Source organism: Coloeus monedula (assembly GCF_965178545.1).
Source record: "Coloeus monedula genome assembly, chromosome: 2".
Lineage (NCBI taxonomy): Eukaryota > Metazoa > Chordata > Aves > Passeriformes > Corvidae > Coloeus > Coloeus monedula.
In genome coordinates this window covers 89,399,897-89,418,140 of record NC_138782.1, presented here as the reverse complement: position 1 = coordinate 89,418,140, position 18,244 = coordinate 89,399,897, and the positions used below count along the sequence as shown (strand labels likewise).

The following is an 18,244-nucleotide window of genomic DNA, read 5'->3' as shown; positions in this document are numbered from 1 at the left end:
GGATTATATGTGCTTACAGGTTGATTGAAATTTGTATTGAAATATACAAATGTATGAATACATTGAAAATGTATTTATCATTCTGAAACATATTTTTTAATTCTCACTCTATTTACCATAAGCATAATTTTTGCTCTCCAATACGTTTATCTTATTTGATCAGTGTAGATCCAATGTATGGATGAATAGTAGTTAGAAAACATCAACCTGCAATGTTACAAATTTCTCTTATCCTTAGAACCTTGTGATTTCTAGGATCTTCTTTTGGTTTTAAATACATGTGGAAATTAAATCAAAATTGAAAGCATAATGAGTACTAAATGAAAAGAACACTGAAATGATTTTATTCAGAATTTTTTTTCTAAAAGTATGAGGAAAATTTTGAAGAAGCAAATTCTCCGTCAGTTGTTATCTGAGAAATATTTTTGGAGTACCTTGTGTTCTGACAGGCATGTACTTTTTTCCATGCTAAAACGGTGGTAAGAAGAATTGCCCTGGACTTTAAATCTTTAACTTTTCATGTATTTTCTTCATGATAATGTTGGAGTCCTAGATAAGATGGTCCAACCTAGAATTAATTTTTAAGTGCTAAGAAGGAATTATATTAGCCCATTCTAACACTCTATGATATTCAGTGATGTGGCTGTGTAGTGGTTTGGTCCAAAATACTCATTACTGTTTACCTTCTGTGAGTTAAGAATTAGGAGAAAGCAGAGCAGGCACAAAACTCAAAAGAATATAAAGAAGTTTATTAACAGACCTAAAAGAAGGGGGGAAAAAAAAAATCATACCACACTTTCAGAACACTTTTCCTCCCCCCACCTTTTCCCCTTCTCCCACTGTAAAAAGACAACCCTTGAGATGTTCAGTCTGTTTAAAAAATTGCCAATATTCAAACTAGCCAGCTGATTTGCAGGAAAATCCGGAGCTATACTTGCTAACCCATGACAGGCTGTTTGCTTCATTTCACTGTGGTGATAGCCCTCACTTTTAAAATGTTACCAAAGCAAACCTTATGCTACTGTCTTTCGCTACTCTGAGAAAATGGTGAAAGAGTCAAGAAAATAACCAAGACACATGAAGATTTGGACAGCTCAATGAAAATGTTGTTAGTCATATCAGCTGGTGTGGTAAAGCTGATGACAGACTTCTAAGAACCAAAGACTGTACCCAATTTCTGCTGCCAAAATCTGTGAAAAGTCTTCAAAAGCTGCAGAAACAATACTTATTTTAAATAAAAAAATAAAAAATGCTAAGAGGTGTAATAGAAATTCTGGAATAACGAAAAATAAATATTAACTGACTATGAAAGAAATAGCAGTTGCAAGTAGAGTTTGTCCCTCTTTAACAAAATGCTTCTTTCTTTCCCAAATAGCAGTGTTTGCCCATTGCTTCAAAAAATAAATATATTTGTTAGAGAAATTATACTGTGCTGAACATTGAGAAAAAGGGTCCATTCTGCATTTCAGAGCAATCAACTCACATGGATTTGATTGTTCCAATATTTTAGCATTTGCACATATACTTGTTTCATTACATACAAAATTCTCTAAATCATTCAAAAAATTTCCTTCCGTATGGGATTGGATCATATTTGCAATGGTTAATTATGCATATACAAAATAATTCCTGGAAGTTAAATAAGTTTTCTCTTATATTGAAACAAGCCTTTTTTTTAAGAGATATTGTGATCTGTCCTTTGCAATTTCCAGTCCATTTTTGATGCATTACAGTTCTGTAGGTTTTACCACTCAATTTTCTAGTTTCAGTAAGCAAGCAATAGTTTTCCAAGCATACACCATGCAGGTTTCTGGTTTGAACATCCATTAATGGGTTTTGAACAGGCAACTGTCCACCCTGCAACATTTGTATATATCTTCATGGCTGTTTCACTCTAGTTGTCTTGAGACTTTCACAGAGCTCACATCCTCATTTCCTTCCAGTGCAGTGGAAAGGCTCCATAATTTATGTGAGACAGTTAACTTCTAATAAGCTAAACAAAAAAAGGAATTTAAAAAACTGCCAGTCCTCTGAGGATTTGTCAAAAGGGTTTAAAGAAGAGCTTTAAATATGTCTGCCTTCTTTCTTACATGTTGGTAAAGCTGTAGTGGCTAGTGTGCACATATTTTCACTGTTTCAGTGCTTGAGAGAATCAAAACATGGGTGGCATAATTCTGGATTTGCACAGAGGTAAATTACAGTATAACTTAATTAGCCTTTTAATTTAAAATACAGTAAGTTTTTTATTCCAGATGCCACACACAGAACACAAACACCATGCTGCAGCTGCTCTGGCTTTCCATTTTTTTTGGAAGGTCTGTTTATTCAAGAGAGTAACTGACTAGAGCACTGTAGTATGTACTTTAAAAGGATATCACTCTATATTTAGATGCACTACTGACTTAAGACTGTATATGCTTGAAAAGCATTTAGCAGAAAAGTGTATCATGCATTTGTTCAGTGGCACTGTGGATTTAACTCAGTAGTTACTGTCTTAACTCTTATGTGTTAACAGTTCATGCCTAAAGGAGGGGCTGGGTAGGATACTTGGGCTGATAGGAGGATGATTATGTTAAGTTTTATGTCATGCTGGGCAAGGCGTTTAGGGCTGTGTATGGAAGGTGCTTTTGGACATAGATGTGGTGATAATATTCCTTTGGTCCCCTTCACCAACCTTGAAGAAAAAATTCTTTATGTCATATTAAGATTGCAGTCGTTCCACTACTGGCTGGATTTCACAAAATGTAGTGAGTTCCATTCCTTTGACCTGTGGGCTTCACTGCAGTTTCCTCCTGGTTTGACTTGCTCGTTTTTTGTGTTCCCTGTTCGGAGGTTGAGCGGTGTTCATAGTAGCTGGATACAATTATAGGAGGAGTTATTTAGAATCATTGGTGCTTAGTGGGCTCTGGACCACAGTGTGAGCTGCTCCTAAGACAGAAGCTGATGGAAGTCAGTGATGAGTCCTGAACACCCCAAGGTGCCAACTGCTAGGCTGTGAATGCTGGCAGCATTCAGAGGAACCCTGTGTGAGCAATCATAAAACTCAAGGTGCTTTGTGCAGGATTCAGTGTTTTCTGACAAACTTCCTCGTTAGAGTATGGTGCCTCAAAAGATAGCTGCAACCTCAAGACTTGCATAAGTCCCTGGGTGAATATATGAATGTGGTCTGGATTTCTTTTTCGTCGTTTTAATGCCCATTTTATTTTCTCATTTAATTTCCTCATTTTAAGCACATAATGAGGTATATATTTGCCAAGGTCAATCACCTGGAGCTTTTTTTGTAGTCAAAGGACAGCACACTCATTCAGTTTTCAAAGCTCTGAACTCTTGTATTCATCATGGTTTTGGGAGTTAAATCTAGAAATAGAAATACTTCTTAATATGGAAGATAATCCAATTATAATGGACTGTTAAATGACTTCTAAGATGTGCCTTATAATCAGTAAAATTGCTAACATTGTTAGTCATTAAGGAGCTGTAAAATTATTTGTAAGTACACTCTTGGTTTATGTCTGCATTCTTCCCATTGATGTTAATACATCTGCAGTTCATCATACCCCTTTTTTCTCCTTTTGCTGGTGTGCAAGAAGCAACAGCTCCACTGGTGGTAAAGTGAATGGAAGAAGTGCATTCCAGCTGTTTGTAGACTTCTGTTTTTGTCATGCAGGCAGGGACAGTGCAGGTATTTTTGGCATTTGAAAGTAGCTGCTATTAATGTTTAAAAAACCAGACCTACTTCTTAGTAATTGCTATTGAAGTTGCTGCAAACTTCAGCAACTCTCCTAATGTCATAAATAGTGCACCTTGGAAAAGGAATGTTACATAAGCCTTAAGATACAGAGTTGAAAGAGAAGTGATTGCACTGAAAATATACTTTGTTTTGAAGCTTCAAAATGATATAATATTTAAATATAACATGTCGGGGAAATTTATTGCAAATATATGTGCAGTTATAAAGAGCAGCAGTTTTCTGCTTTACACTACAACTGTGTCATATTATTTTTGAGCCCAGTTGGAAACCTGCAGGCATTGCTTCATTGCAGATACCATGTAAGAGGTTCTTAGTCCATGTTATTTTTCTTCTGAATGATACATTCAGATGTATTGCAACAGTAAAATATTCTCATTTTAATGAGCACTGCTTTGTGGAAGAGTACTATTTACTTCTCTCTATGTTTGAAGGGAAAAAAGTTAACTTCAAAATTTCTTTCATTTTGTTCATCTGTTAGCTGAGATGACTATCAGATTGTATCAGAGGTGAGTAGGAAATCGGTAGGAAAACTTGTATGCCTTCTGTAGAGGTCAGTGAACTAAAAGGAGTGGGTATAGGAAGGAAAAGCTAAATCCAGAAGTAGTAGTAGGAAAATGTAAACTATGTAGCACTCAGCATTAATTTTCACCGTCACTACTTTTTGTGCTAATCTCTATTTTTGTGAAGGAAAAGGTTTTCAGTTTCTTGGGAATCACAGCCCTGGCATACAGTATAAAGGGGTAGGGAAAGCTCAGCCGTGCCATGAAAATCTCATTTAGGAAAGGATGCTTCATGTTTTCTTCACTAGCTGTGTGATTGCAATACAAGGCAAGTAGAAGACATGGATTCAGTTTTTTCTTTATGTCCTATCACACTGTAAAATTCTCTGTTTACCAACATATGAAAAACTGTCCTTTAAGCCAGTCTGGTATGCACAAAACAATTCAATTTTTTGGACTGCTGGACTATATGGAGCAAAACAGACTGAGGATATGTATATAGTCCCCCCTTACAGGGGATGATACCTGGGCTGAAGGCCCCTGCACCAATAAATGGTTTCATACTGATACTGAGCAGTCAATTGATGAAGCTGAATCTCTAAACAGCCACTGATACACAAACTGGGACTTCTAACTACTTTCCCAGTGTTCTAACCAGTAAGCTCCAAAACCATGCTTGATGCTTTCTCTCTCTCCCTCCTCCCCATCTTCCCCAGCCCACGTAGATAACCCATGAAAGGTGGAGCGAATTCAGTATGAGTGAAACAAAGGATTTTCTTCATGACATACACAGTCCACCTGTTGAACCATAAGCTGAGTGCTCAAGAGCCAGATTTGGGTGTGGCTTGGGACAAAGGCCAGCAGCCTATGCCTCCCTGAATACTTAGAAGAAAGGCTTCCAGCAGGACAGCTTCCAGAAGTCATTGCATCTGGCCTTGATGGTTGTCTGGATGGGGGAGTCTGCCCTCCCCAGCAGCATGTCGTGGTTGCTCAGGGACCACCTAAGTCTCCCACCATTGCAGATTCACTGTATGCACTCTCAAACCAGAGGGTACAAAGAGAATATGGACTTTTTGGTGAGGAAGAGAGGTAATTGTACATTATAATGGCAGAGGGAAGAAGTCAGATTGTCTACAGCAAACACAAATAAAACATGGAGGTATTTCTGAGACAGTCTGTTACTATGCTTAAGAAACCCCATGCATCTGAGAAAGATTGCTTAGTTTTATTTTAAACAAAGTGTTTTTAAAATCTCAACTGCAAAGGAATAATTTCTAGGTATAATTTAAATATATGGGATGGGTAAAATCCCTATTTCACTAAAATCAACATAAATTTTATTATTTAATGGGATGATTTTGCAGGTTGCAAATCTGTTTAGCTTAATAGAATGCCAGATCATTCCATGTGTCCAGGTGGTTTTCATATTTTTATGTGTCTCATTTAGAGTAGCTTGAAGGATTCATTAGGAATTCTTAAGGAATTTTGCATAAGACATCAAGGCTGTCTTGAGACTGGGGCAGTTTAACCTATACTGGAGGGAATTAACGATTCAGTTTTCTAGCCTCTGAATATTTAGCCTAAGTAAAAAGTTCTCAAACTTGTATTCTTGCTTTGAATATTTTTTTACACTTTAGAATAAAAATTTGATATCTTATTATGAACTAGATCTGATAAGAATTAGTATGCTTTGTGTTTCCATTTCGGAGTTCCAATTTTATCTTGCAGTCTGAAGGACAGCAAGCAGCAAAATTTTTTAACAGACTACAAGCCATTAACAAAAGGGGATCTGAATAAACATATCAGCATAGTCTCACCTTAACCCCATTGGGCATTTATATTCAGTAAAGTCACAACAAGTCACTTGTAAAGAGAACCTCTCAATAAATTCTCACTGTAGTTGAAAATATTTTTGAATATCAGAGAACTTGAGCCTTGTTTGTTACCCACTTTCTTAAAGTTGCCTTTAATAAACCAGAGCTTTCTCTGCTGCAGATGTTTTTACTCAGCCAGTGCAAGGCCCTCACAGGGTACTGCTAAAAGTTTTTGCTGAGCAGTGTTCTAATAACCTGAAAAATACACTGAGACAGTAAATTCATATAACCTCCATTTGTCCTGCAGATTTCCATATTTACAACTAATGCTTAGAATTGTCTTTATTCCTTCCCCTTCTCTACTCCTATTAAATTCCTCATTTTATCTTCAATGTTTTACCAAGAGGTTTCCAAGTGTACACAAGCATAGATGCTGAAAGGCACTGAAGCAAGAGAAGATAAACCTGGCTTTAGGAGAAGAGACCTGATAGATTCATCTGTACAAACTCAAGCTTGTGTTTGCCAGGTTTTTGAAATTAATTCATGGCATTTGCTGAGTGACTCATCCAGCAATCCAGTGCCTAGTTGGAGTTTGGATATTCACAGTCACTGATTTGTGTATGATTCATAAATAAACTTTTATGACTTGCAATTTTACAGAGCACAGATCTGGAAAATGAACTCCCTAGAGTGTCATGTCAAAAACTGCCTAGCTCTCCTATGTGTTAATAGTTTTCCCATAATGTACTTCGGGAAGTATGGCACTGGTTTAGTTGCTTTCCAGCCAAGAGTACCTTCTTCTAATGACAGAGAGTTTTAGTTTTGTGAGCCTGACAATTATTTGGTCCTCATATCTGTGTCAGTGAAGATTTAGGTAAGTGTGACATTGCTAGGATTGAACTGATTGCTGTCTGACTGATGATATGAGCAATAAGAGCATTATGTAATAGATGGTGTGGTGTCAAAGTTGATTTTAAAAGTGAAGTAACTTCTTCCCCAGTCCACATATTCCCCCTGCTGGGTCTTCTGCTAGTGCTTATGCATGTGCAGATAGAGGTAAATGCAACTAGACCAGGGAACTGATCTGCTTGGAAACAAATACTGTATTTGTTGAGCTACCTTTCTGCCTAATTAGTCCTCTAGTATCACAATACAAAGAGATGTTTTGAGATAGAAAATATACTTTTTTTCTTTTTTAATATAACTTAGGAACTGAAATCAGTCCCTAATAGCTTCAGGTAGCATTATATTTCATTCAGGCTCATATGCAGTTTTATGTGCAAGTATTTAATAGCATATATTTTTAATGTTTTTAAAATTTTTAAAAGAGTCTGTAGCCAAATGGATGGGTATGCATGTGCTTGAGATGTCTGTCTGCTGCATAAATATTTCATATAAATGTTTCATTATTTTTAGTTCTAGTGTGCTGAAGAACCAGCAGTTTATTTAATTTCCAATGCTGTATTTTATTCCAAGTATCTTCTTTAGTCCATAAATGGACATGTTTGATTTGTGCACTAGACATAAAGGCATTGTTTAATGTAGGCATTTCTTTGAATTTCATACCATTTTGTTACATCTAAAAGCAGTTAAAGAGAATTGTTGTACTTAGGCCATTTGTTGTCTCGATGAATGCGTCCTGTTTTGATAAGACTCCTCACCCTTTCTTTTCTTGATCTCTAGTATAATATACAAACAGATCAGTACAGAAGTTGTGATAACGTCTCTGCCAAATCATCAGATAGTGATGTCAGTGATGTGTCAGCCATTTCCCGAACCAGCAGTGCCTCTCGCCTCAGCAGCACAAGTTTTATGTCAGAGCAATCCGAGCGCCCTCGGGGCAGGATCAGGTGAGTTCTCCATGCAGCTTCAATTGCATCACACTCCCTCCTTCACTGAGTTCCAGAATACAACCAGAATGTCTTGAAACTAGATAGCCACAACGTAAGAATTTGTGAAAAATATTATGCACATATAAACTGTCTTCCATTACTGGCCTAAGATGACGTTATTTTTGCAGTTGTGCATCTAAAACAGAAAGCAGACTTCCCATGAGGGCATGCTAGATTTATGTATTTATGGCCAGTTGAACTTGAACACAGGCTGTCCTCATTGTTGGCTAAGAATCAATGTAATGAATAAGTCAGTAAAGTCTTAAAGCAGAAATATTACTAGATTTTTTTAGTTAAACAATTTTTTTCATAAAAGCTTGGGTTTTCTTTCTCAAAGTATTTTCCTTACCTACCTGCCTTTATTTTGCTGGTTTTGTGTATATGATAAATTTCTAGATTTGGAACTATTATTCATATAGTAATTTTGGTATCTGTGGTTTGAAAGTAGTTTAATTCATTTGCATTATCAATAATCAAATACATCTTTCCTCCTTCATACTAATCTATTCTGGGGTTAGGGCTTTTTAGATGCACAGATTGGTTTTTGTTTTCATTTAACTTGATGACAAAACTCCCAGAAACTCTAATGGCTGTAGTATTGGCTTGGTAGTCTTTGATTACATCTGCCAGTTTCTGAACTCTCAAAATTTTGACTTTAAGTGTTGTAAAACAAAAGAAGGATTACAAACTATTTAAAAAAAATCCCTATTAGGAAATCTGCCTAGAAGGCATAATTTACCACTCAGAACACTTCTAGACAGACTCAATGTCTGAGAAGATCAGCTGCAGGAGTTTAGTGTATTTATTATACAACAGGAAGGGATGTTAGGGAAACTCAGAAACTGGCCTCGATGTTTGAGCTAGATCCACCTTATTTTCTTTTTAAGGAATGTTCATAAGGGTATTTAAAGTAATATTTCAGATTGGTGGAGGTATAACCTGACAGCTGCAGTAATCCACAGTCCAGCAGAACACTGCAGTGGAACTGTAAATGTACTTAAAGTCATCTCAATTCATGTCTTTAAATGTTGCATTTCATTGTGTCCTAGCTTTTCAGTATTTGACTCTTACAAAGGGCTTTATTCATACCAAAATACCTTATTTCATAGATACAGACTTTTTCTCAACTAGAACCTCTCACAGTGTCTTTGTCAGGTTCAACAAAGTAAGATTTTTTTTCCCATAAGTATGCCTAACACATTTTATCAGAAATTTTCCTTGAGTTCAGGATGTGTGATCACAAATATCAGAACTGGGTGAACCCGTAACCTTGTGTGAGCCTGGAAAGGGTGAAACCTGGGGTCAAATCCTCAACCTCTTCCATTCTTAGGGGTAGCAGAGCACTTTGGGTACAGGATTGGGGGAACTCATACAAAACCAAGTGTCTGCAGTGGGAGCTCCAGTTCAGCTTCACTCTAGACCAGAAAGTGAGTTGTAATTGAAATTCAAATGCCTCCCCTTTCTGATACTGTCCACAGAATCCATACCTCAGAAATTAGACACCTTATGCTTGCTTGCTTTAATCTTCTCTAAATTCAGGTAGTACTTCCATAGTGAACAAAATGTATAGTAATAACATACAATGCAGTTCCTTTGATAGAAATATGAGGAAGAAATTAAAAAATTGGGGAAAGGTTTGATTGTATTTGGAACAATATTTTTCATCTTGAGATTCATGCTGTTTAACTCCAGTCTTAAAAGCTATGTATCTTCAGTGGAATTCACATTAAAAAATAGGTTTTTATTAAATTATTTTTCTATCTTACCTAAGCCAGCATGAAAAAGAAGAAAACACCTATTATCTTGGATGGTTCACCTAATCTTCAGACAGGTGTCAAAGACACGGAATTATCCTTTTCTAGCATTACTTGTTGAAGAAACCCTAGATGACTTGTTTAGATTGGTCGCTTTCATTTTTGACATCTAAAATTAGATTAAATGGATTCTTTATCTCAATTACTAATATTTCTTTAAGGTCAAGGAATTAGAAGTTTTAAGTTCAAGTTTGATTAGTAATTTGAAATTCAAGTTTTATTTTTGCCTCCAAAGAATCCAAAATTACCATATATCAAACAGGATGGGATAGGATAGGATGGGATGGTTGAGCAGGAGGGGCAACATTTTTTGTCCTCCTGGTTTTTGTCTTACTGAAACCACATATCCAGCATCATCTTCATTTGGAAGTGTGTCAGGCCAGTGACCATGGCAACTTTGTGAGCGTAATGTTAAGAACAAAGTTTGTTGAACTGCCTTTTTTATCCACCTACTTTTGTCCTCCAGATATGTGCTAGGGATGGACCTAGTAAGCGTACAGAGACTCAAAAGAGGTGGCTCAGTTCTGCCATTTCACTCAACTAAGTCATTCAACAAGTATCCTTAGGTACATTTTGTATCCAGAAAGAAAATACACAAATTCACAATATGCAAGCGAGGTTTCTGGTCTGCATCACCTTTAGAAAGGATATCTGCATCTCTTTCTCCATCGAGCAGAAAAAAATTATTCCTAGGGCTATTGACCAGCAAGCTGAGCTAATTAAATTAAATGGAGAAACATGATTAAGAGTAGTCTGGGGTTCTGATTAGTAACCTGAAGTGAAATGGTGCTCCTAACTTTTTGCAAGAGCTAAAAATCACTGGCTAGTTATTCATATTGAGAGTTGTGGTGCCAAATGTCTGACCGTGAAGTGTGCCAGTTTAAAGACAGAAGTAGTTTTAGTAAATGCTGTTAGTCAGTATAATGTCATCATCCCTCATATTAATGCATCTGTGAAAACAGATATAAATCAGACTCCTAGACATACGAGAATACAAGATCCTGTCCTCTTTAGGGCTGTCATTAAGAAAGTAATCCTTGGTTGTAACTTGGTACAAATGTCAGAAGGACTGAGGTTTCAGGTCATAGTGAGTGTGGTTTATATCCACTGACTTGATCACCAGTTCTACCAGCACAGTTCCTGACCGTTCCTCCCAAATCCTAATGGAGGAAAGATCCTTTAAAAAAATCTAGATAATCCCTTTTCCATACCAATCTAGGCAGAACTGGTGTCTTTCTATTTTCCCTCAATTTTGAAAATTTAAGATTATATGATTTGAGACAATATATTCTATATTACCCTGTTTATAGTTATTTCTTTTTTCAAGAAGATTTTAAAACCTAGAAGGATTACTCTTTTTCTTGTGGCTCTCAAGTCTACGGGTATTAGATAGAAGAGTAGGACAATTCATGGGGAGTTTTTTGGCAATTTTTAATTTTAATAATTAACTCCTTCAGTTACATTACTGAAAATACACTGTGCTTTTAATATTGTAAAGCATTTATAGAATGAAATGCTATCTGAACAGCAAGCATAAAACCAGTTCATGCAGAAAAACACGGAAATATTGTGCTTGTTAGTTGAATAGTTAGATGACACTTGAGCTCTTTTTTGGGACAAAACCCCCAAATTTAAATTTTTGTAGTGTTAGGAAGTTTGAGCATGTTGAAGAAGTTAGTAACACAGAGAGAAGGAAAATCTACCCCTTCCTGTAATAAATGACAAGACCATGCCTAAACCTTTTACAGTAGAAGACTAAATTAATTCTTACAGTACATTTGCGATTGAATTGCCTGTCAGAAAGCTGTGACATAGCATGTATAGAAAATACCATTAGTTAATCTTCATTCTGGAGGTTTTGTTGATTAACACTTCTAATAGGTTGCAAGAGGGAATTATGATTGATGCAAGTTCTAAATATAAGTATATAAAATAGCTTCTTCCTTTCTAATTTGTTTAGCATTTTCAGGTATGTGTTATAACAAATGGCTTTGTGTGGATAAACTATTCTGTATATTAAATTATTCCAAACATCTTTCTTGTTACCATCCTGGGTAACTGCCATGCTCTCTAGTTGGAAGTGCAGAAAAAAATACAAGGAATTTTTGGTATGTGAACAAAATGTTCTGTGACTTCTGACTTGAATCAGAATCAGATTTGTGAATCTGGAGTTGGTATGTATTTGATGAGTGAAGCCAAATTACCAGTCCTTCTTTATGGAGGTTTGCTTTCATCAGTCATGGTCTTTATGCATTCATGATACAGTCGAGCAGTACTTTGTGCCTGTGTGTGTTGGAGACATTACTGTGTATGTCTCTGAAACATTTCTCACATCCTAAATGAAACAGAAGGAAATTTTTTTGTGGTTTAATGCAAATGATTGATAAGTAAGAACCCATGATGATTAATCAGCACCATATGGGCTTGATCAGACAAAGAATGACATTTGCTCACTTAATTAAAAATTATGCCAGGCTGTGTCATTGCATCACTTTTCATTGGTAGCCTGCTTATGCAAAGATACCCGGACTTCTTGGTGCTATTAAGTAGGGAACTGTCATGCATGGTAAAGGTGAGGTGGAGGCTTCTGTTTTGGAGGAATAACAAGCTACCATAAGGTGTTTCACTTATATCTGATTTAATAAAATCTGCTAAATTTATGAAAGACTAAATAGCTTACTTTAAGGAGAATTTGTCTCAGCGTATCTGGATTTCAAACAAATAGTTCCTGCATTAGGAATATTACTGTTATCCCTAATTTTAAATTTGAAAACCACATCTTTATTAAGAATTATATTTTTTTATCTTGATCAATGTGTGGTACAATATCATTGTCTGTGCCAATTTTTAATCGGTTTTTACATGCTTTTTTTAATTGAATGCTTAAATGTAATTAAAATATTTTATATGAGCTTATCAAGGAAAGAGGATAATGTAATGGGTTGTAACTGTGGATTTAAGCCAGTTCTAATTTATTTCACATGTTATGCCATGCCACTGAATGGCTTGTATGACAAACTCATATATGCTTTTCGGGATTTATATTCTCTGTACATCACTGAAGTTTGTACTGTTAGACTCTATCTGGCAAACATCTTCTTCCCTGATTTCCAGAACAGAATATACAACTTGCATGTAGCTGTTCTTTCAGTACACTGACACTTAGCTCTAGTACACTTGAGCATTAAAACAGGAACAGTGGAGTAGAGAAATGATGATTCATGACCAAGTGAGGAAGTGGTTTATGGGTTGATAGGCAATGGGTTCAGAGGGATAGAGACAGCCAGGACCTCACAAACAACAAAACAGGGCAGGAAGAAGCCACACAAAGTGTATGCACATGAAAAAGGATGTGATTGAGAGAAGACAATTTAGGGAAAGCTCTCATACCTTTACTGGGAAATCAGCACAAGGGTGTGGCTCTCCGGATGGCCTATGCTCTAAAGCATGGGGAACAAACAAGAGGAATTAGAGGTTTGTGGTGCAGCTGCAGGGCTGTGGTCTCACCATGATCACAGGGAAGTGGTGGGATAGCTCATACTACTGGAGTGCTGCAATCCATGGAAGCACAGGACAGGATAGCAAGGAAGGAGTGATAGGAAGAATAGCAAGCCCTTTGTGTGAGAGAGCAGAATACGCAGGCTGATGAACCACCTGAGAGTTCATAGCTCAGGATTTGAGGCCCAACCAATGTCATGATATTGTGGGTGTCTGCTATGGACTTCCTGATCAGGAAGAAGAATTAGATGAAGCCTTCTTCCACTTGTGCGTTCTGGTTTCCTTGGAGAATTTAAACCATCCTGGTATCTGCTGGTTGAGCAATGCAGTAGGGCACAAGTAATCCAGGAGGTTTCTGTAGTGCACTGATGACCAGAGCGAACGTCTGGGGCAAGGACTCAGCAGAGGATGATCAGATCAAGAAACATTTAAATAAACTGGATATGTACAAGTTATTGGCACATGACAAAGTGTACCCATGAGTACTAAATGAGCTGGTGTTGACTGATGTCTTTACAAGGCCACTCAATAACCTTTGGAACATGGCAGTCAGGGGATGTTCTTGAAGACTTGAAAGAAATCATCACTTCTGTCTTCAAGAAGGGAAAGGGATCTTGGAAACTGTCAGCCTTATCTCAACCTCTGAGTAGGTGAGAGAGGAAATAATCCTGGAAACTATTTCCAAACATACGTGTAGAACAAGGGGGGTGATTGTGGATAGTCAGCATGAATTTACAAAGGGCAAATCAAGCCTGACCAGCCTGATATCCTTCTTTCATTAGCTGATGGATGAGAGCAGAATATCAGATGTTCTCTGTCTTGTCTTTAGTAAGATTTTCAGCACCCTTTTCTAAAACACCCTCATAGACAAACTGAGGAAGCACAGCCAGATTGGCAGAAGAAACTGGCTGAATTCCAGGTTCAGAGCATTGTGACCTGTGACACAAAGTCCAGCTGGAGGCAAATCACTTGTGATGTATGCCTGGGGTCAATATTATGGCATGTTTAACATCTTCATTGGTGTTTGGAATGATGGGGAAGAATGCACCCTCAGCAGGTTTGCAGACAACAGAAAACTGATTGGAATAGTTGATATAGTAGGGGGATGTGACACTATTCAGAGGGACCTCAACAGGATGGAGAAATGGGCCATTAGGAACCTCATTACGTTCAACAAAGGAAATGAAAAATCCTGCAGCTGAGGAGGAGTAACCCCATGTGCCATTGCAGCCTGGGGGGCTCACAGCTAGAACTCAGTTTTGCAGCTGGAAAGCAGCTTTTGAGGAAAGACCCTAGGATGTGTGTGGATGCTAAGATGAACCTGAGCCAACAATGCCTCCTTGCGTTTAAGAAGACCAACACCATCTTGGGCTGCATTAGGAAGAGTGTTGCCAGCAGGCTGAGGAATGTGATCCTTCCCCCTCAGCAGAGCTGAGTAGCTCTAGTGAGACACATCTGGAGTTTGAAATCCAGTGCTGGGCTCCCCAGTACAAGAGACATGGAACTGCTGCAGCATGTCTAGCAAGGGACCATGAAGATGGTGAAGGGATTGGAGTGTCTGTCATACAAGGAGAGGCCAAGAGAGCTGAGTGTTCATCCTGGAGTAGAGAAGGCTCAAGGGAGATCTCACTGATGTGCACAAATGCCTGCTGAGAGGGACTGGAGAAGAAAAGGCCAGACGCATCTCAGTGAGAGGATGAGCACAAGCTGAAATAAGGCAAATCTCACTGAAACATGAGAAAAACTTTTTTTCTGCAAAAGTTATTAAACACTGGAACAGGTGGTGCAGAGATTTTGCACAGTCCAAATATCTGGGGATATCCAAACCCCACGTAGATATGGCCCTGAGCAACCTGCTGTTATTACCCCTGCAGTATGTAGGAGAGTTGGACTATGCAATCTCCAAAAGTGTCCTTCAGTTGTTCTGTGACTCTCAGATTTTCATTTCATGCTGCTTATTATGCTGTTCTCTTGCACAAAATGCTCTGTGTGTTTAGTTTGGAACCAGGTGAAGTAACTGGAGGTTTGCCTTCTCACTGAGGACAAACAGCAGCGCTGAGCTGCAGATCTTTCAAGGTGATGTAGCCAGAGGCCACTCTCTGGATTGGAAATAGATTTTCTCCCATTGGTTTTCCATCTCCCCACGTTGTACACTGGAACTAGTTTGATACAATTTATAGTGGTGAGGGGCTAGAGAGAGTCTGAAGGGTCTTCTGACCTCTTCTCAGGCTTCCCAATAGTGCTGTTTATTGCATCATAAATATATGTGATGTGACTGGTGCAATACGGTGGTTCAGTCCTTCCCCCGCCCTCTCTTTAGACCAGGACTGCATCCATCCTTCCCAGCACACTGGTTCACTAAAATGCACTGCACCACAGGGCCAGCTGAGCAAAGTTTAACTTCTTGTCATAACAGTGAAGGAAAACAATACACCAAGGTTTTTCATGCATTTGATGAGACTGAGGTCTGTGTTGAAATAAAGAAACCCACTCATTTAATGTTAATTACAAAAGTAATTAAAGTCTTTATATTGAATTTGTGCTACAGTGACTAAGGGTGTAATCAAGATACTTTACTCATGAAGAAAATGAAATGTAAAATCTTTTCATTATTGCTATAAATATTGCAAACAGAACTAGTGGAGGCAACAACAGACGAACACCAAAGCTTATTAATCAATAAAAGTAAATCACCTGGAAAATGGAAACGAATTCACAAGTCATTTCAGACTGGCTTTGTGGGGGATATTCACTATGCCCCACTCATTATCTAAACCTGGGACAAGATCCTGAAAATGTGGGGAGTATAACAGATTTTTCGTACCCTGCCTAAGTTTGATCCTGTAACTAACCAGTGTAAGGGCAAGTTCATACTGTATAAAGAAAGGATTGAGCTGTATAAACTTGCAGTGGAATATGCAGTGCTGGAGCCTAGCATATGAGGGATCTGTTGTGTATATTGGGTAAAATTAGGTATTCCTGGGGTTTATAGCTCTCATTACAGGTATTCTGTATAAAAATAAATGTTATTTGAATTATTCAAGATGTTATCAACCCAGACCCTTGTCTGGAAAAGGATACATCACGTACTTGGAATCAAGGTGGTTCCTCATTCTTGGATTCTGAGAGCCTTCAGGGTGTCATAGCAGAAGACACAGTAGATCATCTTGTGTGCTGTATGTGCTGTGGCACTGCTGAGCAGATTAAAACAACCCCAAACCCTTGCATGCCTCGTGCATGCCTAGCTGTGTGCCATCAGGTGATAATCATCACAGTGCTCTGGCAGCATGCTGAGCTGGGTCCCTTGCTCAGAAGTAGATGTCAGCAATATATGAAGAGCTAGATCCTATCAACTACAAATCTCCACAGCTACACAAACAGTGGTATGGCAATATCAGTCTGCATCATGTTGAAAGCTGGTCCTTAAATGGCATTTTCAAAGGGGGTTTTTCCTGGGTTTCTGCTTAAATTCTGCCATGAGCAGCATTTCAAAGCATCATTGTGGAAGGTCTGTTCCATATTTCTCAGGCCTAAAGCACCACACAGTCAATTACATACCTGCAGCAGTAGCAGAAATGATGAATTCTGCTGCATGGGTATTCACATACAAATCAGATCAACCTTTTCAGTCGTCACATTTCTAAAGAATCTTGGACCAAGTTCTCAGTTTCTATTTATCTTCCATATTATATCTGCTTCAAAGCCTGCATAGCTAATGTCTTGCAAATTTATAAATGACTGCAGTTTTGCTTTATCAGCTGGGCTATGGATCACCAGAATCAATGCTTCAATATGATTTGGTTTTAATCAGCTGTCAAAGCTCCAGTGCAACGGTGCTCATTGAAAAGCTACTCATTTCTTTTCTTAGTGTGAACTGGTATGGCTTTGGGGACATAATGCTGTTGTTCTCTTTTCTGAAGTTCCCATTTTTAATGGTCAAAATTCTGCGTAAGTTCCAATTTTTTAAATTATGTCTCTGCAAATTTAACTTAAAGAGTATTTATTGACCCAGGTATTTCTTTCTTGTGACAAATTGTAGATCCTGCAATTTTCATGTGCAAGATTTTTAAAGATGATTTGGCTATATTTCACATAAGTATGAAATCCTATGTCTCCTATATAAATTGGAATTCCTCCTTTCTAAGAAAGAAATAGAGATACTAGAACTAATCTACACTAATTAAAGTAATTCATATATTTATAATGCAATAGTTCTTTAGTGTTAAAAATGTAAAAATAACAGTCTTTTTTTCTGGATTGGAAATTTAGAAGCCAAAAAACCAACATGAATTTCACAGGAAAGTGGAAACCCATGAAACTAACAAGTCTACACTCAAGATAGTGACATGTTTTTACAAGTATTAATATTTTTTTAATGGTTATTGATAACATTATGCTGTGGAACACCTTGACATAAGGGTAATATTTTAAATCTGGGTTTACAAGGAAGACTAGTTCATCTCTTTATTTAAAAACAGGGAGACTTCTGTGTGTGCTTAACAAACAGCTACCTTAATTCAGCTTCCTCCTAGAGGAGTAACTGATCTTTTTCGACACACAGAGATATTCTAAACAAAAATCTAAACTCCTTATCTTGTTTTTACGTACACCAAAAGCTCGAGATGTTGGAAAACTTCTCAGTCTTCATGTAACTGTGTTGAGTAGCAATAGTATGACTGCTACTTTGCTTAAAATACAACAACTAAAATAGAAAAACATGGATACAGGAACAAACAATGCAAGCCTTGAAAGATGATACAGTTTTATTACAGAGCATTGTGAAATTTGTAGTTATTGCAAATTCCCTAGCAGGGTTATCAAGGACTAAGAGCTTCACAAACGTGGACAACTGTGTTGCAGCTGTCATCAAAACTGATAAATGAAGAAGGGGGTTTTTTAAAACTTCAGGACAGTAATAGTGTTCATTCTTGAAAAGAAAGTATTTGCGCAACAAAAAGCCTGATCAAGATTTTGA

The 18,244-nt window shown here is 37.5% G+C and overlaps 1 protein-coding gene across 11 annotated transcripts in view; it reads left to right on the top strand.

Annotated features, from left to right (window-relative positions):
* RIMS1 (regulating synaptic membrane exocytosis 1) overlaps window positions 1-18,244 on the top strand; it is a gene marked incomplete at both ends in the record, with an annotated part of 314,191 nt that overhangs the window by 245,586 nt on the left and 50,361 nt on the right. For 7 of the 11 annotated variants that reach the window (XM_082277097.1, XM_082277101.1, XM_082277100.1 and 4 more), the window contains one exon: window positions 7,749-7,915. The exons of the other annotated variants lie outside the window; for them this stretch is intronic. In XM_082277097.1, coding sequence (XP_082133223.1) covers window positions 7,749-7,915 — 167 coding nt within the window. The remainder of the gene's footprint in view (window positions 1-7,748; window positions 7,916-18,244) is intronic. 11 annotated transcript variants of the gene reach the window in all.